At 38.8% G+C, this 24,491-nt stretch overlaps 1 protein-coding gene across 2 annotated transcripts in view; it reads right to left on the minus strand.

The window, feature by feature from the left end:
• Positions 1–3,140: 3,140 nt before the first annotated feature.
• The window catches only part of eml6 (EMAP like 6), a 63,599-nt gene continuing 42,248 nt past the window's right edge, over positions 3,141–24,491 (minus strand). The window contains exons 30-43 of one of the 2 annotated variants that reach the window (XM_060879006.1): positions 23,147–23,276; positions 21,198–21,296; positions 20,962–20,982; positions 20,319–20,492; positions 17,543–17,751; positions 14,818–14,975; positions 13,638–13,752; positions 12,911–13,099; positions 12,461–12,633; positions 10,373–10,535; positions 7,948–8,051; positions 7,527–7,680; positions 5,123–5,223; positions 3,141–4,189 (exon numbers count right to left, since the gene is read on the minus strand). In XM_060879006.1, coding sequence (XP_060734989.1) covers positions 4,165–4,189; positions 5,123–5,223; positions 7,527–7,680; positions 7,948–8,051; positions 10,373–10,535; positions 12,461–12,633; positions 12,911–13,099; positions 13,638–13,752; positions 14,818–14,975; positions 17,543–17,751; positions 20,319–20,492; positions 20,962–20,982; positions 21,198–21,296; positions 23,147–23,276 — 1,815 coding nt within the window. In that variant the 3' untranslated portion in view covers positions 3,141–4,164. The remainder of the gene's footprint in view (positions 4,190–5,122; positions 5,224–7,526; positions 7,681–7,947; positions 8,052–10,372; positions 10,536–12,460; positions 12,634–12,910; positions 13,100–13,637; positions 13,753–14,817; positions 14,976–17,542; positions 17,752–20,318; positions 20,493–20,961; positions 20,983–21,197; positions 21,297–23,146; positions 23,277–24,491) is intronic. The other variant, XM_060879762.1, reaches the window with a different exon arrangement.

Consider the following 24,491-nt stretch of genomic DNA (forward strand, 5'->3'; position numbering starts at 1 on the left):
ATTTAATAGAACCAAAAATAAACACATGCTACATCTGATAGCTATCAGATTTAACATAACATTATTCACTCACTCATTTTCTACTGCTTATCCGAACTATTCTCGGGTCACGGGGAGCCTGTGCATATCTCAGGCGTCATCGGGCATCAAGGCAGGATACACCCTGGACGGAGTGCCAACCCATCGCAGGGCACACACACACTCTCATTCACTCACACACTACGGACAATTTCCCAGAGATGCCAATCAACCTACCATTCATGTCTTTGGACCGGGGGAGGAAATCGGAGTACCCGGAGGAAACCCCCGAGGCACGAGGAGAACATGCAAACTCCACACACACAAGGCAGAGGCGGGAATCGAACCCCCAACCCTGGAGGTGTGAGGCGAACGTGCTAACCACTAAGCCACCGTGCCCCACATAACATTATTGAGAAACTTAATTGGTAATAAAAGTTATTGGGTTGGCACGGTGGCTTTAATGGTTTGCCCATTTTCCCCTGAGGATGAGGGTTTGATTCCTGCTTCCACCCTGTGTTCATGAAGTCTGCATGTTCCTCCACAATGCTTCAGGGGTTTCCTCCTTTAGTCCGAAAACATGCAGTCTCTAAATTATGACAATATAATACACGGTCAAAGAAGGCAAATGATTTATAATCACACTATCCAGTGACGCAATGTCATCACCTAAATAAGGATAGGTTTCCTTTTGATGTTGGTTCATCTCCAGGTTTCTTCCTTCTTTTAACTGAAAGTCAAATAAAGTCAAGAAGCTTTTATTGTCATTTGAACTATATACTGTAGAGCTGACACTATATATACATACTGAAATGAAACAAAGTGCTTAAAAACGAGTTGCTCTGTAAACAAGAGAGCAACAAGACAAACTCTTACACACATGGGTGTGTACAGGAATGTCGAGAACGGGGTGGTGTAATCCTCGCTGTTTGTACAGTCAACATCAGATGTCATTAGAAAAGGATGTGATGGACATGTTCAGATTGTCGCTGGCAGTGAGCTCGAGCCGCAGCAGCACTGAGGTGTCACGCGAGTTTCAGTAGCTGCTTCTGTACACTTGTACCTGCTGCTTCTGTGAACCTTTACACAACGATGATGAGCTTTGGCCTGGAGCCACATACAGAGTGATCTCTTTAGAAGCATAAATTTCTACTGTTACCCTGTTAAACCTGCACGAAGTGGAAAAACCGCTCGGCTGATTTCCAAAGAGTCATTTGGGTTTGTCTTTTCTCATGGGATTTTTACACTCCATTCATTTAACCCTTGTATGTTGATCGGGTCTGTGGGACCCACATTCATAACGTTTACATTTACAGCAGACGCCTTTATTCAAAGCAACTTACATTTTAGCTCATTTTAATACAACTGAGCAATTGAGGGTTAAGGGCCTTGCTCAGTGGCCCAGCAGTGGCAGCTTGGTGAATGTAGGAATCAAACTCACAACCTTCCGAGTGGTAAACCAACACCTTAACCACTAGGCTACCACATCCCTCGATTCAACATCAATAGTTTTGAAAAACTTTGCTTCCTTGTAAATTTGTTGATTTTTTTCCACTCATAACTTGATTTCATTTAATTTTCTTTTTTTATTACATTTTATTAAAAAACAACAAAAAAACGAGTAGCACTTTAATTAAAAAATGTGATGTAATAAAGGTAAAGGGCAAATATTAACCATATATGATGTTTATATTGCTTGTAATTGGGATGAAGTAAACATCTGTAGAGGGGGGCACGGTGGCTTAGAGGTTAGCACGTTTGCCTCACACCTCCAGGGTTGGGGGTTTGATTCCCGCCTCCACCTTGTGTGTGTGGAGTTTGCATGTTCTCCCCGTGCCTCGGGGGTTTCCTCCGGGTACTCCAGTTTCCTCCCCCGGTCCAAAGACATGCATGGTAGGTTGATTGGCATCTCTGGAAAATTGTCCGTAGTGTGTGATTGCGTGAGTGAATGAGAGTGTGTGTGTGCCCTGTGATGGGTTGGCACTCCGTCCAGGGTGTATCCTGCCTTAATGCCCGATGACGCGTGACCCGAGGTAGTTCGGATAAGCGGTAGAAGATGAATGAATGAATGAATAAACATGTTTATTCATTAAAACATTGTGTCTACATTAAATCTTATTATGTCTACATGCTGTAGAGTATTTTAACATAAAATTTTTGATTGTGTTGAATTAAAAACCTAAAAATGCATCAGGTCCATACAGACCCATGAACACTGGCTGAGTAACAAAAATACGAACAACATACGAGGGTTAAATGTTCCACATTTTCCCATATGATCTCTGCCCCAACGTGTCATTTATTTTTACATTTGATTATGTCACTTTATTCATGTATCGCTTGTTCTTTTTTCTGTCCTTTTTTATCAGATGTTTCAGCTTCTCTTCATAAATGCAGTTTCACACAACACTTGTGATGTGATCTATTTTTATTAGAATTTGTATTTTTTTTTAAATAAAGTTTAATTACGTGATTTTTTTCCCCCAAATGATTCATCTGATTTATTCTCAAAGGTGATTTATTTATTTGTTCATTTATTTATTTATTCATTCATAAGTAAAGTGATTTCATTTATTTTTTTGCATATGATTTATTATTAATTATTTTAACAAATGATTGATTTATTATTTATTCTTAGAAATGATTCATTGGATTTAAAACCTATTTATTTATTTGTTTGTTTATTTATTTATTACACACATAATTCATTTATTTCCATGTGCTTTTATATTTCAGATGTAATTTTCTCCTGCAAATAATTTATTTCCACATACTTTATGATCCCATATTTTACATATTGCCCTCTTTTAATTACCCAAAGATGTAAAATAAAAAATAAGAAGTAAATAAATATAAGAAATATTCATTTTCAGTTAAAGTAAATGTTTCTAATAGCAAAGCTTGTTAAGGTGAAAACTCCATGAAAAGTCATCAAGTATGTGTTAAAAACAATCCCAGTGAGCTCCATCTATACAGTACGTAGCACACTGAGCTACACATACTGTATCTGCCTTTTAGCCTGAATCTAACACAACACAACACAACACAACGTGACACATTGCTGTGTTTCATCATTTCTTTTTTTTTTCATTTAATTGTATAAGAAATAAAAGTTTCTTCCTGTTAATACCATTCACTCATCTATAACATTAGAACATGACACAATGTCAAAATCATGCATTTTCTAGCTTTCGGGTACATTTAGCTCTATCTGGACATACAATACAAAAACAGACACATGACAGATATTAGTTTGGATATCTGCGTACAACAGACACATTTACTATCACACAATTAGCTACAAACTCGCAATACGCACGACGTCGTTACAACAATTTCCTACTACGTCTGGAGTTTTTTGCTTTTTTTTTATTGTTTTCTTAAGTGACTATTCGAGTTGCATACTTCATACGTTAATACGTATTAACCACACGTAAAAATAAATCGGATTTTTTAACAAAAATAGCACACATCGAAAAAAAAACATCTACAAATATTCCGTTACAGTGCTTATGCCATAACAGGCTCCTGAGTCCCGAAGGTTTTTTCTTCTTTTTTCTTTTTTTGGATAAATATTACATAGGAGGAAGAGCTAGAGTGAAACTAGATACAATAATGTACAAAATATAAATGAAGTAAAAAAAAAAAAAAAAAAAGATTGCATAATGTGATGAAGTTTTACAGACCATTCAAGCCCTAAAATCAAAACGTTTCCCATATAGCACCAGATATGCATCATAGAATCATGTAAGTGGGTGAAACACAGCAACGGTGTGTTTAAGGCACTCGATGTCAAAACCAAAAAAAAAAAAAATACATTTATCTATTTTAAATATTGGCATGATTATGTTTTTTTTTTTAAAACTCCATGTTTATGAAAGTACATGAGCACGTAAACATTGCACTTTATTTCTATTTAGATTTAGATATATTTCATTTTGTTTATTTATTTGTTTGTTCGTTTTTTTTTTACACAGAACGTGACGAAACGTTATTTCTAGTTCGGCGAGATCAGATGAAGTTCCCGGTCCGAGTTCATAATCCTCATCGATCGAGATGCAGCATAAGAAGGTGTGCAGCATTTATTTACTAGAGGTACAGAGGAGGAGATGCTCTCGCTTCCCCTCTGCTGTTGGTCAGATCTCATCACAGGCAGCGCCATACAAACACACTGAGAGAGAGAGAGAGAGAGAGAGAGAGAGAGAGAGAGAGAGAGAGAGAGAGAGAGAGAGAGGAAAAATATCAGATCATGTTCTTAAAGAACACGATGCCCCTTTTCCACCGAGGCAGTTTGAGTGCTGGTTCGGAGCCTAATTTATAACCGGGTCTTTCTTTTTCAACAGCCAAAGCACCGGCTCTGAATTAGGAAAAGTGGTTCTTAAGTAGCACCAAAACATTGCTGGTCTAGACTTAAGAACCATTGTGTCAGGGGCTGTGGGCGGGGCTACTGTGACCAACCAGACAAAAGAGAACGCATCCGCGTTTGGATGCTAATGTAGGTTCGCAAAGCCATGAGCATTAACAGTAAAGCAACATCCGCTATTGTTGTTGTTGTGTTTGTGTTTGCTGCTGCTGCGCTAACATTGCTGTATAACGTTGTATACAGTGACGTCAGACTCGGCTCTGTGATGGCTCTCTAGCCCATGAAAAGGCAAAGCGGTTCTTAGAAGGTTCGCCAGTGGGACCAACTTCGAACCAGCACCAGCACTAGCTCTGAACCAGCACACGGTTCTTTCTGGTGGAAAGGGGGCATAAGTGACCCACCACAAAGTGAACTGAACCACTTGGAGACTATCACACCGTCGTTGAACTGCTGTTACCATTTGGAGAAGGAATTAGTGTTAAGTCTGTAACAAACTCAGAACTGACTCTGACCTATTAGTTCCTCAGGAGCTCTTGGTTCCACAATTCCACTCGAGTATAAATCATTGTAAAAATGCCATCATTTACATTTACATTATTTCCTGTCCAGTGTCACCTAAATGAGGATGAGGTTCCCTTTTGTGTCTGGATCCTCTCAAGGTCATAATAACTCATATCTGTTTTATGATCTAATTTACTTGCACTAGTTTTCTGTAGTGCCTCGGACTCTCCTACTGCTCACCTGCAGTCGTTGCCTCCGACGCTTATCACGTATTTGTCATCGTAGGAGAAGCGAACGTTGGTCACGTGAGCCGAGTGACCAAAGTAGCGTTTGTGTTTGGCCTGGGGATCAAAGACAGAAACGAATCGATAGTTGGTCAGTCCTGAGATACACAACTCCAACTTTTTTTTTAACCTTTCAATAACACACATGTATACACGTGATTTAAACTACAGGAGGAATAAATACATCACCGGCTCATATAGTTAGATATGTTGATTAACTGTGTAAGTCAGGACACAAAAAAACACTCAACACTTTATTTAGAAATGAGTATTTGTTCATTTTTCCTGTTTTCGATACACGTGCTACATACAGTACGTTCAGTTTATTCTGACTGTAGTGTATTTAATGTCATTGATTTTTATTTTCTTTACTTGAGATTCTTATTTATAATTTACTCCAGGAGGATTGCAGTCTATTTAAACTTATTAAATTCTTACTTTTTATTTCCAAAGTGAATGAGTTTAAATATAGAATATTCACTTTAAACAAAAACAACCAACTTTAAATGAAATTAAATCGTCAACAACAAAAATATAACTGGATAAATGGACTATTTAAATGGATATATAAATATAAATGGACTATTTTAAATATAATAATAATAATAATAATAATAATAATAATAATAATAATACCAGTGATGATGATAATAATAATAATAATAATAATAATAATAATAATAATAATAATAATAATAATAATAATAATTTTTTTAATATTTATATTTCTATAAAAACAAATCATTTTGAATGTCAACTCAAATAAAATGAATCAAATTGAAGCACAAGTCAATGCCAAAAGTATTCGATAAAATAAACAACTTTAAACAAAATAAGTCAACTTCAATCAATAGATATCAAGTTTAATTAAAAAAAGTCAAGGTTTAAATAAAACAATTGAAACAGAAGACATTAAACCAGAGAAGCCAATTAAAAAACAAAATTACGCAAATTTCAGAAGTCAAGTTTAAATAAAAATTACAGCTTTAAGTAAAGAATCAAGAAGTAAATGAAAGTCAACTTTATGTTAAAAAGGACAAGATTAAAAAAAGGCAACTTCAATTAAAAGAAGTCATTAACATGGAATTTAAACCCCTAATAAGGTTTAATGTGAATGTTAAATAAAAGGAATATGTGGAAAAAGGTGAATTAAAAAAAGGAATATGTGGTCAGTCAGATTTAAGGAAAAATATTATGTTTCCCAACAAAACTCGATTTTGTTGATTGAATTAAATTGCAACATGTTTTAAATGTCTGAACGAACGAGCTCGAGCAATTCACATCGTAGCAACGTAAACCAGTTACACCGAACTTTCGTGAGGATGTTGGTGCTGACGGGAAAGACGTGATAACTAGAAATGTTAAATTTAGGTGATAAAAGCATGAATTGTAGAATGATACAGCGGTAAAGTGTCTGTTTGATTTTATTCCAGGATTTCATTTGAAAATCCACGTTTAAATCGTATTACACAACTGACGTGAATTAAGTAAATTGAATACTGTACGTTTTTATTTTCAGTATTCCGTACTGAACGGCTCGGTCTTCATATAGCTAATAATAATAATAATAACCTTTATTTTCGCTTTACAAAAGCAAAATAAAAGCAACAAAATTACACACATAATATAAAGATTAAAATTAAAGCAACAAAAATAGACAATAAAATAGGCACTATGTAAAATTACAATTAGTCAAATTAAAAGCTACCCTAAAAAAATAAGTTTTAAGCAGAGATTTAAAAGTGCCAAGAGATGTTGCTTGCCTTGTCTCAGTTGGTAATGAATTCCACAGTTTTGGAGCTAGTGAAGACAAAGCCCTATCTCCCATCGATTTTAGACGAGTTAAAGGAACAGATAAAAGACCAGTTTCAGAAGAACGAAGATTGCGAGATGGAATATAAGGAATTAAAAGATCAGCCAAATATTGAGGAGCTAACCCGTGTAAGGCCTTGTAGGTAAGCATCAGAATCTTAAAATCAACCCTAAACCTAACGGGGAGCCAGTGCAAGGACTCCAAAACGGGAGTGATGTCATCTTTTAACTTTGTTCTAGTAAGTATTCTCGCCGCCGAATTTTGCACTACCTGTAATTTATTTAAGGTAGCTTTAGACACCCCAGTCAACAAGGCATTGCAGTAATCGATACGGGAAAACACAAAAGTGTTGATCAGTCTCTCAGCAACAGAAAATGACAGAATTGGACGCAATCTGGCAATATTTCGGAGATGGAAGAACGAAGTTTTAACCGTATTTTGGATATGTGGCTCAAACGTTAATACAGCTAGCTGTATTCTTTATGTGAGGTAATAAATTCTGGAAAATGGAAATTTTTTTTTTTTTTGTGTGTGTTATCGTACTTACAAATTTTTCGCCGCAGGGGAAGTCGAAGAGTTTGACGAGGCCGAAGTCGTCTCCGGTGACCACGTTGAGTCCAGCATGAGATACAGAGGCACAGTTTACGTCGGCCTTGTCGGCGTTTCGTGGCCAAACCCCCAGCACCTCATCGCCGAGAATGCTGAGGGACAAGCAGAGTAAAGATCTTACAGGAGTTCACTCTGATACGTTAAAATCATATGTAGCAGTTTTTTTTTTACACAGGCATCGAGTTGCAATAAAAACCGAGATTAATCCTCTGTTTACACTAGCGAGAGAGAAGTGCAAAAGTTTGTACCCCCCTGGTTTTTAAATGTATCTCTATTTGTACCTGCATTTTAGGAAATAGAATTATAGGCTAAATGCGCACACAGGCACAGACACAGTGAGTGTGTTTAGAGTGTGTTACCTGGTCCAGGTGGCCCAGGTGATTCTGTCAGCAACGGTCTGCTCGGTCACTATCTTCCCACTGGGGACCTCATGGACCTGACGCTTATAGCTTCCTGTAGAAACCTGGAGAGGATCAACAGTGCATTTGAATCAGTGAATCACTTTCAGACGACATCATGCATACATTCTGCATACATTCCTCCCAGTCTCTGACCGTCTAGTGTTGATGTGAACGATAGAGAATGTGATGATAGAAGAGACAGAAATGTCATTCTTCCTTGTCAGAGATCACGTTAGGGATAAGGATCATGGAAAACTACAGATCATGCATCGCTGGGATTTGAACTAGATATCTATAATCTCCCAATGATGGGGCAAACGCTTATCAGTTGCCACTAAGGGAACCTGTGGGGTTTTTTTTTTTGTTTGCTTTTTTAGCTGCTGCTAAGAAATTCATACACGTAGCATTAGACAAATAGGGAGGTCCCTGGAACACACTGGAGGTTTCTGGAGACGTCCATAGACGCCTCCTGAAAAGTTAAAGGTTAACCTGGAAATCCACGGCAATGGAATGAGGAAAGAAAACAGAATGTGGATCTGAAGCAAAACATCTAGAGTGTAAAACGTGAACGGCAGAATAAAATGCCAAGTATATAAACGGCTCACGTTACCAACATGGCCCAACACGTCAACTCGCACCATGTTGACGACGACGATGATTTTCTTTTTGCAGTTCATCCACATATATAACCGATTAAACTGAAACTATTTCCTGATACAAGGTAAAAGGATTCAACTTATAAAGCAAGAAATATTAAATATTGTTAAATTCAGCATAATTTGGGAAACTCACCATTCGCTATTGTCACATGATATCGGGGGCGGAGCTAAACAATCAGAGTCTCATAGCTCGTCCTGCTGGTAAGTCGCATCAATGATTCATTCATTCATTTTCTACTGCTTATCCGAACTATTCTCGGGTCACGAGGAGCCTGTGCCTATCTCAGGCGTCATCGGGCATCAAGGCAGGATACACCCTGGACGGAGTGCCAACCCATCGCAGGGCACACACACACACTCTCATTCACTCACGCACTACAGACAATTTTCCAGAGATGCCAATCAACCTACTGTGCATGTCTTTGGACCGGGGGAGGAAACCGGAGTACCCGGAGGAAACCCCCGAGGCACGGGGAGAACATGCAAACTCCACACACACAAGGCGTCGGCGGGAATCGAACCCCCAACCCTGGAGGTGTGAGGCGAATGTGCTAACCGCTAAGCCACCGTGCCCCACATCAACGATTGCTTCGTCTTTGGATAATTTTCAAGCCCAAGTTTGAACGATAAACCACACAAAAGTTTACTTATTTTGTCAGTCAACTCCTAGTTGTGTTTCAGTATGAAGAGTGTGTTAATTGGCCTGTTTGTAAACACCGAACCTAAATTGATTCAGTTAAGACTTCCAAAGCGACACTGACGCATGTTATGCTGATAAGCCTTTTGGTGCTTTTGGTATGTGTTTTATTGAGTTGTCATGTTCTGTGTTAAAATATTAGCCCCAGCTGAGTGTTAGCTATTAGCACATGTAATGTGCACACATGCTCTCATGTGTAGCTGCGCCATCTTAGGGCTGCGTTCTACTCTCCTCATTTCATTTATACATTATATGTAAAATGATGGTTACTTGAGTTTATGTCTTCGCTGTATTAATGTGAATTGTCTGTATTAGTGTTTCATATTTTATTTTCTTTAATGTATGCTTTATTTAGAATTGTCCACTATATGAGCACTTTGTAGAAATATGTAATGATCAGAGCCTCATAGCTTGTCTTCCAATGTGACACTGATGCACGGTATGCTGATAAGCCTTTTGGTGCTAGTACAGTAAAGCAACCCCGAGTGACCATCCGCCTGATCTCTGAGTGAAATTATTACATCCACACACACAGTCACATTTATAACATGTATGCAGCACTACACTGAGGACGTGGTAGCTTAGTGGTTAAGGTGTTGGACTACTGATCGGAAGGTTGTGAGTTCAAATCCTTGAGCCACCAAGCTGTCACTTCTGGGCCCCTGAGCAAGGCCCTTAACCCTTAATTGCTCAGCTGTATAAATGAGATAAATGTAAGTCGCGCTGGATAAAAGCGTCTGCCAAACGACGTAAATGTACATCAGCACAAGCTCTTTTTTTTTCTTCATTTGATTTAAACCACTGGTTCAGATTAAAAACCTCTCTCATTCATGCCTTAATCTCCCACAGGAATAAACAGGATCACGAGCTAACCCTAAAGTTATCTGAACCCTTTCTCATGACTCGAATGCTGTGTGCTCACTGAATCACGTCCTGAATCGGTGTAAATGAAGTTGATGAGAAAAAAAAAAAGATCAATTAGGAATGACTATAAAGATGCATTATGTAAGTTAACGCGGTCACGGACCGCTATGAACTTGCTGTCGGCGGACAAGTCGAGCTGGATGACGAAGCCGGGGATGTCTTTGCAGTAGCCGATGCGGTTGAGGGCGGGGCCGAGCGTCAGGTCGTAGAAATCTACAGCACTTTCCACAGATCCCACAGCCAAGAGACGGTTATCAGGACTGAATCTACAAACACACAGGGCACAAGATGGACGTCCGTCACGTATTATTTAACTCTTATACCAAAGCAATGTATCAAATCAAACACATGGAAAAAAAAATAAATTATAGAATGACTTGTTTTTATTTATTTGTGTTTGTTTTGGTGTGCCAATGTTCAGCATTGGACCTTAAATATTTTTGTTTTTCCCTACAATACTAAAAGTAATATATTCATGGTAAAGTCCCGAATAGACATTTATTTTTTTTTTTTTTACACAAATCTTTCTACCTTTAAAGTAAACAATGATATCAAAAGAAAAATGATCTTTTCCCAAGAGGCCAAAAATGGAGTTTGCTCCAGTTTTATTGTGTCCATGTTCAGTGGTGGATAACATGCAGCTCAAAAATACTCATGAAGTGTTGCATATCGTAGCTGTCGGGCGGAAACCTCGTATGTCCAAATTTGGTCAATTTCATACTTTTTCATATATCGATGCTATTGGTCAGTCCCCATGTGGGTCTGTTATTTTTACAAGTTATTAACCAATCTAAAGTCTTGAAAATAGCTTGAGCGCAAATCTCATAACTCCATTGGACACTTCAACTGTCCACCTCTTCCTCACTCCGCGGGAGAGCTTCACGTCATATTTCTCCTCAAGAAGAGTCGCAACGAATCAACACGTCTTCTGAGGTAAATGTCTTCAAAACACTGGGCTCAAAGAAAAAAAATCTTGACCCCCGCTAGTTCTGGTGCTCGTCTGAGGACAGGAATTTAGCGCAACACAATCCACTGCAACGTGGACTAAACCCTGTGCACTGCAGATAAGGTACGGCGTTTTTTTAATTTCCTGAAAAGTAACGGTTTTGGAGATACGAGGATTCCGCCCGACAGTGACGATAAGTATTTTTGTTTTTCCCTACAATGCAATATTCATAGAAATGTCAAACCCATTTCTGCTCCCTGAGACGCCCCAAGTGTTTGTTCATAATCATCTAAAATGTGAAGGTGTTTATCATCAACCAATAAAATTCAGTGTAGGATTATGAACAGACGTCTCACACTGAAAGCCAACAGGGTCCTGACTCATTTTAGATCAGACTTGGGTCAAGAAAATTATTCATTTCTTTACACTGTTTAAAAATGTCCCATAAATTCATTTCCATTCCAGCAGTCATTCAACTTTCTAGTGTCTTTTATTTCTTCTTTTGAAGTAAACAGAAAAGCTCAAACTTGCATTAACACCAGAGACTCCTTACAACACTGAGTAAAGCCGCGTTCACACTGCAAGTCTTAATGCTCAATTCAGATATTTTGCTCAGATCTGATTATTTTTTTTGGCTGTTCACATTACCTTTTAAAATGTGGCCTATATCAGATACCAGTGTGAACTGTTTGCTGTTTCGAACTGACCCGCATGCGCAAACGAACAATAACAATGACGTCACACGCAGCACGCCGTTGCGCTAAAGTTGGCGAGGTTATGGAGGAAGTAAACATTTTCACTTTTCTTTCTAAATGTTTGTGTAATGGCAGCACAGAGACGCAGTGTTTTGAAAATTTTCGGACATCGAGGGCAACATTTGATTATTTGATCCATTTTGTAGGCGTAGTCACGTTTGTGTGCGAACTCGCCGGCGCATAATTGTGACGAATGTCGATGTAGATTGACGTAAAAGTCGCATCAAATCCGCCTCGGTTGTTCACACTGCGGCCACATTGGAAAAAATCAGATTTGGGTCTGATTCAGGACCACATATGGAAGTGGTCTGAATCTGATTTGAAAAAAATCAGATCTGGGATAGATTTGAGTGTTCACACTGCTCCTGAAGAAGTCTGGCCTGGTCACTTGACCCCAAAAAAATCAGATTTGGGCCACTTTTACCTGCAGTGTGAACGTGGCCTAAATGTCTCCTTGTAGAGATGTGTGTGTGTGTGTGTGTGTCCTAACCGTATGTCCTGAATGGCCACACTGCGGTCTCTTTTCTTTCCCCACACAGTGAGCGAGTTGACAAGCAGGACGATGAACTCTCCGTTCTCCATGCCGATGGATACCATCTCCCCGTTAGGACTGAACGCTGTGCACTTGGCCGGGTGACCCAAGCTCACCTTGTTCAGAAGTTTCTGGAGAAAAATAAGTAGTTGTAAAGATTATTGAAAACAAAACAGAAACAAACACAGCCCCATATATGAAATTCTTTCTTCACATATCCCAGCTTTGGAGGTTGGGGTCAGAGCACAGTGTCAACCATGATACAGCACTCATGATAGGATAATGCATGATAGGAGCAGTGAAGGTTAAGGGCCTTACTCAAGGGCCCAACAGCAGCAGCTTGGGAGTGCTGGGGCTTGAGACACAATCAATAACCCAGAGCCTTCACCGCTTCAGCCACCACTTTACCTTGTCTGCTAAATCCCAGATGCGGATGGTTCCATCATCACTGGCTGAGATGAAGAGATCTTTGCAAGGGTGTGTAGCCAGACCCCAGATGCGCCCCTGTGTGTGTCCGTTTATCAGCGTATTCGATGCTGCGTTCTTCTCTCCCACCTCTATGATCTCTCCATCTTTTGTTCCCACCAAGATTTTCCCCTTTAAACAAAAATCAAAATTCTTTGATGATTCAAACAAATATCTGGATGTTTAGTTAAAATACAAAAATCGGAGAAAAAACAAATTAACCAAAAATATTTAAAGTTATTTTCTATAACTTTGTCATATGGTCTATAACTATGGCCATATGGTCATAACAGTTGCAGTCTACAGCCATCTCCATGGTTCCATTAACACCAAAAACCCAAAATGGGGTGTCTAGAAAAAAATGATCATTACTATCCATCACATTGATGTACTGAGCACTAGAATGTGTCCGTTGTTAAGATTTGAGTATTAAATGTGCAAGTTTGTCTTGCAAACTGGTTTTGCATATCTGCTCTTTATTGGCATTTGTTTTCACACATCTTTGTTCCTGAATTCTGCTGAGACTTTTCTTATTTCCTTTTTTTTTTTAAATCAATGCCTTTGGGTATTAAGAACATTAATGAAGCTTGATAGAACAAAGTTGAATGTTTTTGCCTCTCTCTCTCTCTCTCTCTCTCTCTCTCTCTCACTCAATCCCTCTCTCTCTAACCTTTCCTCTGCAAACAGATCTGACGCTTTCTACAGGAAGTCCCGTTTCCAGCTGAAAGGCCCGGCATCTCTTCATCTCCTGATCCCACAGCTTCACTGCTCCACCCTCTTTAGTCCTGCAGAACAAACACAATACCAGTTACACATCATACACACATGCAAATACTGAACTAAAGATAATAAACATCCTAACTCCTAACTCCTAACCCAACACCCTAACCATTAAACATAAACTCCAACCTCTAACCCAACCACTAACCCTAACCCCAAACCATTAACACTAACCCAGCCCCTAACTCTTAACCCTAAACCAAACCCCAAACCCCTAACCATTAACACTAACCCAACCCCTAAACCCTAACCATTAACACTAACCCAGCCCCTAACCCCTAACTCTTAACCCTAAACCAAACCCCTAACCCCTATCCCAACCCCAAACCATTAACACTAACCCAGCCCCTAACCCCTAACTCTTAACCCTAAACCAAACCCTTAACCCAACCCCTAAACCCTAACCATTAACACTAACCCTAACCCAACCCCTAACCCCTAACCATTAACACTAAACCAACCCCCTAAACCCTAACCCTTAACCCTAAACCAAACCCCTAACCCCTAAACCCTAACCATTAACCCTAAAACAAACCCCTAACCCAACCCCAAACCCTAACCATTAACCCTAAACTAACCCCTAACCCAATCCCCTAAACCCTAACCATTAACACTAACCCTAACCCAACCCCTAAACCCTAACCATTAACCCTAACCCAGCCCCTAACCCCTAAACATTAACACTAACCCAACCCCTAACCCCTAAACCAACCCCTAAACCCTAACCAATAACCCTAACCCAACCCCTAAACCCTAACCATTAACCCTAACCCAGCCCCTAACCCCTAAACATTAACACTAACCCAACCCCTAACCCCTAAACCAACCCCTAAACCCTAACCAATAACCCTAACCCAACCCCTAAACCCTAACCATTAACCCTAACCCAGCCCCTAACCCCTAACCAATAACACTAACCAAACCCCTACCCCTTAAAATAAAACATCAGGTGTTATTGATGATTTTCCAAAATGATTAAAAGATATGTGTTGTTCTTCTACAATCTCAATGAAGTTGTATATGGGTCCAGATATAAACACACACACACACACACACACAGTTGTACTCACGGTCTCTCTTTGCCCCCAGTAACTATGAGTCCGTCTCTGAGGGTGGTGTACATAGTGAAGACGGGTCCAGTGTGAGCTTTGGCCACCACACGCACCAGGAAGTGATCCCTCCATACGTACACGTCACCATTAATAGCTCCAGTAAAGGTCAGATTATTCTACATGACACACACAGAGTTTGTATAAACCCTTTTTAGCAGTACGCCGGTGGTCCATTGTGCTGGCAAAATAGAAAAAAGTCGTATAGGACGTTTTTAATCAGTGTAAACAAATGAATGATTTTCTGTCTGTGAGTCTGATCTAAAGTGAGTCAGGACTCCGTTGGCTTTCAGCGTGAGACGTGTGTTTTTAACTCTGTTGATAATCTTACACAGAATTTTAGTGGTTAATGATAAACACCTTCACATTTTAGATGCAGCAGAAATATGTTTGTTATCACTGTTTACTTGCATCCGTGTGTGTATGTGTGCATGTTTGTGTCTGTATGTTTGTTTGTGTGTCTGTGTGTGTTTATTTGTCCGATGTGTGTGTCTGTTTGTGTGTGTGTTTGTGTGTTTGTGTTTGTGTGTGTCTGTTTGTGTGTGTATGTCTGTGTGTATGCTTGTGTGTGTGTTTATTTGTCCGGTGTGTGTGTCTGTTTGTGTGTGTGTAAACTGTAAACTGTTTTTAGATTTTTCTTTGTTTTTTGGAACTTTACTATGAATATAGCGCCCCTGGTGGTCCTGATAAGAACAAATATACTTATGAAAAACTACAAATTCTTAAAGCTTTGAGTTTCTAATTTTATATGAGGTTCATATTAACCACCACTACGGAACAAGACGTGACCGAGACGTTCAATACTGAACACGGACACAATACAGCTGCGTACTTACTTTTGCACCACAGCTTTACGCTTAATGTTGCTGACATTTACCGAAGGCTCATAGCTACTAATCTGGCACAGCATGTAACTGATACGAAGATGTTTTCTATCAGGAGAGGATTAGTAAACATTTTTAGAAGGAGTCTCCGCGGTCAGGACTTTGTAACGATCCGAGGTAAAGCCGTAAGTAAAACTTTAAAGTTTCCGACATGGAAACAAAGGATGTTGTGTTTTGTTTTGTTTTTTTGGAACATTGAGCTTTTTTTTTAATTGACTTCATTTGACTTGCAACTGATAACTGATAAATAAATAAGTTTGACTCCATACCATAGAAGAAGAACATTTTCTATGAAAAGTTTAGAACATATGTTTTGGACGTCTGGTATATAAATATATAATAAACCTGAACAGGCAAGAACTAAAAGAATTCTTTCAGGCAGCATTAATAATAAACATTTGACTTTTTAAACTTATCAAAAATTTTGAGGGCATAGTGAAAGGTACCGAACAGAAACCACGGATGAAGACAAACATGAGCTCAAAGACAAGGATAAATAGGGGAAACAATTAAAGACACATAAGCAACATGTGTGCAGAGGTGGGAAGGAATTAAGGCTAGGACAAAGACACATGAACATGAAACCAACAACTCCACATAACACGATGCATGAAAAACACACTGCCGAGACACCCCCTTGAGTACCGGGACCGTAGGTCCAGTCATATCCCTGACACAGCAATTCTTTATTTAAGAATAGAATTTAATAAAAGCATTTATTTTGTCATATATACATTACAGCACAGTGAAATTCTTTCTTCACATATCCCAACTTTGGAGGTTGGGGTAAGAGCACAGGGTCAGCCATGATACAGCACCACTGGAGCATTGAGGGTTAATGGACTTGCTCAAGGGCCCCAATGGTGGCAGCTTGGCAGAGCTGGGACTCACTCACACACTCACTCACTCACTCATTTTCTACCGCTTATCCGAACTACCTCGGGTCACGAGGAGCCTGTGCCTATCTCAGGGGTCATCGGGCATCAAGGCAGGATACACCCTGGACGGAGTGCCAACCCATCGCAGGGCACACACACACACACTCTCATTCACTCACACAATCACACACTACGGACAATTTTCCAGAGATGCCAATCAACCTACCATGCATGTCTTTGGACCGGGGAAGGAAACCGGAGTACCCGGAGGAAACCCCCGAGGCACGGGGAGAACATGCAAACTCCACACACACAAGGCGGAGGCGGGAATCGAACCCCCAACCCTGGAGGTGTAGGCAAATGTGCTAACCACTAAGCCACCGTGCCCCCTAGAGCTGGGACTTGAACCTCTAATCAACAACCCAGCACCTCAACTGTTAACAGAGCCAATCACCAACGACCTAATTACAGCAGGAAACAATATACTCCAATTTTAACCATTTAGTAGACGCCATTATCCTGAGAGTCTTACATTTTATCTTACTTTTGTACAACTGTGCAATTAAGGGTTAAGGGCCTTAATCAGGGTCCCAGCAGTGGACACTTGGTAGACCAGGGATTCGAACTCACAACCAATTAGTTGTCTAAGACCTTAACCACTAAGCTACCACAACTGTAATGGCTAAAAAATATGACCTGTCATTTTTTTAAATAAACAAACCAATAATTTGTTGCCAGATTGCTATGACATAAGACATGCAGACATCAGGATGTTAACGATCTACCCAAAATGATCAAGACTGTTAGGAGTAACTCATCACTCATCAGATCCTTTATTGTTATATTTACATGTACTGTAGAAATCTTTCGCAATGTGATTATTGTTCTGTAATGTACGTGTCAGTTGTGTTGTGCGTCACTCACAGCACCGAAAGCAACAGACAGCATCGTCTGCATCCTGGCTTCCTCCACTGCTCCAATCACACCCTTCTTATACAGCAGCGAGCCTCCAACCAGCGTCCAGAACTTGATGTGTTTGATCCCGACGGACACAAACTGCGTGTCCGAGTCTGGTCTGAACTCCACCACGAAGATGCGGTCCGAATGTCCTGCCTTACTGCTCACTTTAGTTCCTGTAGGATCGGAGAAAGAAAGAAAAAGAGATCAGGAGTAAACATAGAACAGTGATGTGATGTAGAGACAAGACAGGAAGCTCTCATGATCTCATCACCACAGGCAAAAATAAACAATCATGTTTTTTTACTTCAGCAGATTTTACATTTATGGCATTTGACAGACACCTTTATCCAGAGTGATTCACATTTGTTATCTCATTTTATACAAATTGAGGGGCCTTGATCAGGGGCCCAGCAGTGGTGGCTTGGTGGACCTTGGATTTGAGCTCACAACCTTCTGATTGGTCGACCAGCACCTTAACCACTAGGCTACCACATCACTCCAGTTTCTATTGTTTAGGTTTTTACTTCCATAAAAACTCTTGTACTTTTATCAAGACCTCTGACAAATTTTCAAAAGTTCCTCATAGCATGAGGAAATTTTAAACTTTAAATATTTCACATAGACATCTTCGAATCTGTTTTCTGAATCACTGCAGTGGAATTCTAATTAAAATAAAAACCCCACCATAGAAATGTGGGGAAAAAATTCTATTTGTTGACTGTCATTCCTTAATAGGACAATAACAACAAACAAACAAACAAATAAATGAATAAATAAATAATCAAAAATACGTGTGACAAAATAAATAGTCCAGAATATGTGTGACATATAATAAGAAAAAATTTGTTCAACAACATAAAAACAGCCTTTAATCTGGTCTTTGAACATTGAGATCATTCATTCATTCATTCATCTTCTACCGCTTATCCGAACTACCTCGGGTCACGGGACATCTCAGGCGTCATTGGGCATCAAGGCAGGATACACCCTGGACGGAGTGCCAACCCATCACAGGGCACACACACACACTCTCATTCACTCACGCAATCACACACTACGGACAATTTTCCAGAGATGCCAATCAACCTACCATGCATGTCTTTGGACCGGGGGAGGAAACCGGAGTACCCGGAGGAAACCCCCGAGGCACGGGGAGAACATGCAAACTCCACACACACAAGGTGGAGGCGGGAATCGAACCCCGACCCTGGAGGTGTGAGGCGAACGTGCTAACCACTAAGCCACCGTGCCCCCACATTGAGATCAACAACTCAAAATTTACTTAAAATTCCAAGGACCAAGTTAAGGGGATCGTGCGTTTGCGGCAGTAGCACCTAGACTTTGGAATAGCTAACCCATGTACGTCAGGGATGCTGATGCTCACTCACTCACTCACTCATTCTCTACCGCTTATCCGAACTACCTCGGGTCACGGGGAGCCTGTGCCTATCTCAGGCGTCATCAGGCATCAAGGCAGGATACACCCTGGACGAAGTGCCAACCCATCGCAGGGCACACACACACACACTCATTCACTCACACAATCACACACTACGGACAATTTTCCAGAGATGCCAATCAACCTACCATGCATGTCTTTGGACCGGGGAGGAAACCGGAGTACCCGGAGGAAACCCCCGAGGCACGGGGAGAACATGCAAACTCCACACACACAAGGCAGAGGCGGGAATCGAACCCCCAACCCTGGAGGTGTGAGGCGAACGTGCTAACCACTAAGCCACCGTGCCCCCCCTGATTCCGTACACGTTTTTAAAATACAACTTAAGACATACTTGTTTTCCATGGCATATCCGTCTTGTTGAACTATTTTTATTATGACGGTTAATGTGTGTATTGCTATTATTAAAATTGTATTTATTTATTTTTTTTATATTTAGATGTTATAAAGCCTCATTGGTCAACATGTGGTGTTTGAATAGTGCTATACAAATAAATTTGACATTGACATTGACTTTGACAATCATTTTTCTCTAAAATTTCTAAAAATTTTAAATTGTTTTAAGTTTTTTTTTTTAAGTTTATTTCCTTTAAGAAATTATTTATGTATAATGTTTAATTTCTAATTATATTTTAGTACAAGATTTGAAGCTTTCTCTTTTGAGTAAAGAGGAAATTTTTGCCTCTCATTCAGAATGTTTTTCATCTTGTTAGTTTGATTTTTAATAGATAATCTTGTAAAGAATCAGAATTATTTTCATGCTTATTAAAGAAGTTCATAAAAGTGTAGTGTTTCACAACTGCAGTGTTTCTTTTGTGTTGATTTTTTCTGTTTTAAAATATTTAACACACATACAAACACACAGACACAGACTTAGACACACACACAAACACACCCATAGATGCACACACAGACACACACTAACATACCCAGAAATATATATACACACAATCAGACACACACATATGGACAAACAAACACACACACAAACACGCACAAACATAAACAGACAAACACACACATGAACAAACACACACATAGGACAAATAAACACATATACAGATACTCGTAAACATACACACAGTCAGACACACACATAAGGACAAACAAACACACACACACAAGCATACACACAGACATACACAAACACAAACAGACACACACAAACACACACAAACAGACACACACATAGGACAAATAAACACATCGAGACACACACAAACAGACATATATATATATATATATATATATATACACACACACAGGCACGTGCACACACACCTTCCTGCCAGCGCCACACGGTGATGGTGTGCTCAGGATCCACTCCTAGAGACAGCAGCAGCTTGCCGGTGGCGCTGAAGTTGACGTAGCCGACTCCTTTAGCATGGGAACAGCGGAGCACTGACAACGTCTGTTTACTCATCGCATCCCACATGTGGATGGAGGGAGCTAGGCCTACACACACACGCACACACACACACAGGAATACATTATCTTCCTACACCTGCACAACCATTAGTGTGTCATGCCTTGTCAAGTTCATAACACTTCTTCAGTCAGCTGGAAAAACAACAGAAGAGTTACTCAAACTCAAACACAGGAAATTTACGACAGGTAAAAACTGAGTTACAGCAAAGACACATACGACAAAGAAGAAATCCCTGCTTGGCTAAATAAACACAGTTTAATATGAACAGCTGGAAGATGCATGACCTTTCTGTGCTAAAGTTATTGGGAGCTAAAAATTGGAAGATTTAGAAGGACACACACACTCATATACACACACAAACACAAACATATAAACAGACATAAACACACAAACACAAACACACACGAAGCACAAGATATACAAGGGCTTTTGTTTTTTTTCCAGAAAGACAGCAGGCAGTGGTGAATTATGGGAGCTGCAGTTCCAGTTCCTTACCTGGCAGATCAGTGATCTCACCTGAGCGGTGAGGTGTTGGTGAGCGAATGAGAATGCGGCCAAAGAAAAAAAAATGCAACGAGAATGTGCTTCAGGAATGAGACAGGTCAAGTGATTTAAGAAAATGAGAAAGAAATATAAAAGCAAACATGCGAACGCTTTAAAGAAAGCAAACGAGAACGACTCAACCAACAGCCGCGAGTTTTGTTTAGGAATCTCGTGAAGAGTAAACGTACCGATCTGACCCGTGGCAATGACATTTTGAAATTTGGGGTGTTGATTGACGGTGAGGCAGAGAATATCATCTGTGTGCTCGAGGTAAAAACTCTGTGTGCCTGTTGGAGAACCAGAGAGAATGGAACATGGGTTTATTAGCAAGAGTTAATATGTCAGAGCACAGGCTCGTATTCATGAATATTCTTAGTGTAAAGAGTTTCTTCTAGTGACAAATTGTAATAAAATTCTTAGAAATTCAAAAGAAGATCGTAGTAAAGATAAAAGTTATTCCTAAAGCATCTTAACCCTTAAAAGAGCTCATAAGGTCAAAATGTGTAAGGAGTCGTTGAAGAGGACTTTTAAAAGGATTAAGAGTTTCTTTATCAGAGGAGAAAATGGCCGAAAGGTGAAGAGGGAGAAGAAATGTGTTGTATACGATATTTAATAATGAGAGTTAATAAGATGATACAGATCGTGTAGAGATTATTTTTGGAACCAATCATATTAGAGATAACACACACAGCTCTGACACAAAGCAGAAATGACATATAAATTTTATGTATATATATATATATATATATATATATATATATATATATATATATATATATATATATATATATATATATATATATTATAATCCTGCTGACTTATGAAACTGTTTACATTTACATTACATTTATTATTATTTATTATCTCTAATATGATCGGTCATGAACGTAATCCCTACACAATGTAGCCTTAAATATCTTAGCATAGAGACAAAGCTAAGGTTTATAATAGACCAGATTTTAAAGACTCCTTTATTTATTTATATATATATTTTTATGGGACAACCAATCACAGTTTTCAAAAAAATTGTTTATATAGTAACAGGTTAAGCCCCGCCTCCTCTCTAAGATAAAAGTTGTTGTATTTTCCTTAGTCAGAGTTGCGCCGAGATCAGAATCACTCTGAAGCTAAGATTAAGCTAGTTAGATATTTTTAAGCCAAATTAGGAGCTCTTTGAGATCATTCTTTATGAATACGAGCACTGGTCTTCAATCTTACCCACAACAGTGCCTCGTTGCTGCATGTTTTCAGTTTTTTTTTTTTGTTTGTCTGTTTTTTCGTTGACTCTTTGAGCTCTTTCAGGACAAAACTCGAAACCAATGGCACAGGGTTCAAGAGTACTTACAAATGCCATCTATTATAGAAAAACTGACCCATAATCCTTTGCAATACTGCCTAAGAGACCCAGATCATGAGCTTGTCTATAGCAGAGAGCACCAACAATCCAAACATTCATTTTTAATTTTTATTTTTATTTTTTTAATTTTTTAATAATTAATTTATTGGTCAGTAATTAAACCTTGCCAGACAACATTAGCGGTAATATAAGGGTAGGAAAAAAGGATATAAAAATACTGAAGTGAAAAAAAATGACTTATGGTTAAGCATTAATGTTAAAATGTTTTTATGATTTTTAATGTTTTTGATTGAAGAACTTGGTAAAAGTTTTCTAATGGTTTCCAAATTTTAAAAAAACCTTACTGAATTAGAAAGAGAGCATTTAAGCAAACTAACATTGGTTTCATTATAATAAATTAACACAGTTACACATAAACTATAATATCTATGAAAATCTTTGTCTTTCTTTGACACATTGGATTAAGAGTATTAACTGAATAGCTTATTTTTTTAAACTTGACTCAAGTACAAATGTCCTAGCTGTCACATTAATAACTATAATTATTAATTAATTATTTTTTTGAAACAGAAACCAGATCACCTCATTGTCATCTTTAATAATGTATAAATTTGGAGGTAAACCATCAAACAGTAAATCCTTTAAGTCCTGCACTTCCCTTCAAATCCACCAGGGGTCAGCATGCACAAGGCTTCATGAAAATAGGCGAGGCTCTTCCCATTCAAAGCGATACATGATAAACACACTTAAAGTAGATAATAGTGTAAAGTGGTTCAGTACCAGCAGAGAGGTTCTGGATTACAGCAGCAGCAGCTGTGTGAAAGATGATGTCAGCTCCGTCATTGAGGTAGTGCAGATTGTTACGACAGTCAAAGCCCCTGTATCCGAAGACGTGGTCGAGTGCTAGCTCCTACATGTTCAAACACAAATACACAAAACAAAGCATGCTAAGATAAAACAAGTAAAAGACTAAATACATGTGACCATTTCTATCAAAAGATTACTCAAACTCATACAAGACACGTTTAATGCCCAGCGATTGGTTCTTTGGTTCTGCATTTGAGCTATGAGGATAAATTACTTAACGATAAAATAACGATAGCTCAACTATATTTGTAGCTAGCAGGTACAATTGGAAGAATTGTTGATTTTGTTTTGAGCATAAAACAAATAAATTAGCATTTCTTAGATCTCATTATCAAGTATATATACATAAAGCATAAAACATTTGCAAATCGTGTATGTGGCAAGCTAGCAAAATATATCTCTCTAGTATTAGCCATGCCCTCAGAACTCCTGTCAGGGTGATGCCTGTTAACCAGCTAGACAGCATAAGCAGTGAAAATTAAAAACATCTAATATGATAAAAAAAAAAACTATCATGAAATTTGGAAAACAGGCTTATCCAAAGCAACTTGCATTTTTCACATTACGCTTTTTAATACAACTAAACAATTGGGTGTTAGCGGCATTGGTCAAGGACCAACACATTTATCCAACACATTTATTACTGAGCTACCACTTCCTGTTAGCTATCTAACATGAGCTAACTGACTAGTGCTAGCAGTAAACAGTCTACACATTTTTAACACTTTTAATGTTAACTCAATTTTATGAATGTGAATAGGTCCTCTCGCAAAATGTTAGGTTAGCCAATGTTAATCAGCCTGCTAACGTTGGCAGTACTTAGCAATACAACTCAAAATACAGCTGAAATCCCATAAATATGGCTTATGTTAGTCACCCTGCTAGTATAAGTAGTAAGGTTTCTAAATATTAATGAGTCCAGTTTGGAAATCCCCTCAGATTAGCTGACGCTAACCAGCTAGCCAGTTTTATATAAAAAAAGATAGATAAACATTATTTAAATGAATATTAAATATTAACTATATAAAATATTGTTTATAAAATTATTAAATGTTGTTAAATACTGTACTGTTAAATATTACTTAAAATTTTCCCCCAGAAATCTTTTTGGCTAAATGTAATTTAAGTAGCTGACAGATGCTGGAAAAGAAATAATAAAACATCATACATATTTATAATATGACCCTCGACCCACCCGCACCACCCTCCCCCAGTTTAGCTGATTTGAGATGACTGGCTAGCATTAGCTGCTTCTTCT

Source organism: Tachysurus vachellii, chromosome 1 (assembly GCF_030014155.1).
Source record: "Tachysurus vachellii isolate PV-2020 chromosome 1, HZAU_Pvac_v1, whole genome shotgun sequence".
NCBI lineage: Eukaryota > Metazoa > Chordata > Actinopteri > Siluriformes > Bagridae > Tachysurus > Tachysurus vachellii.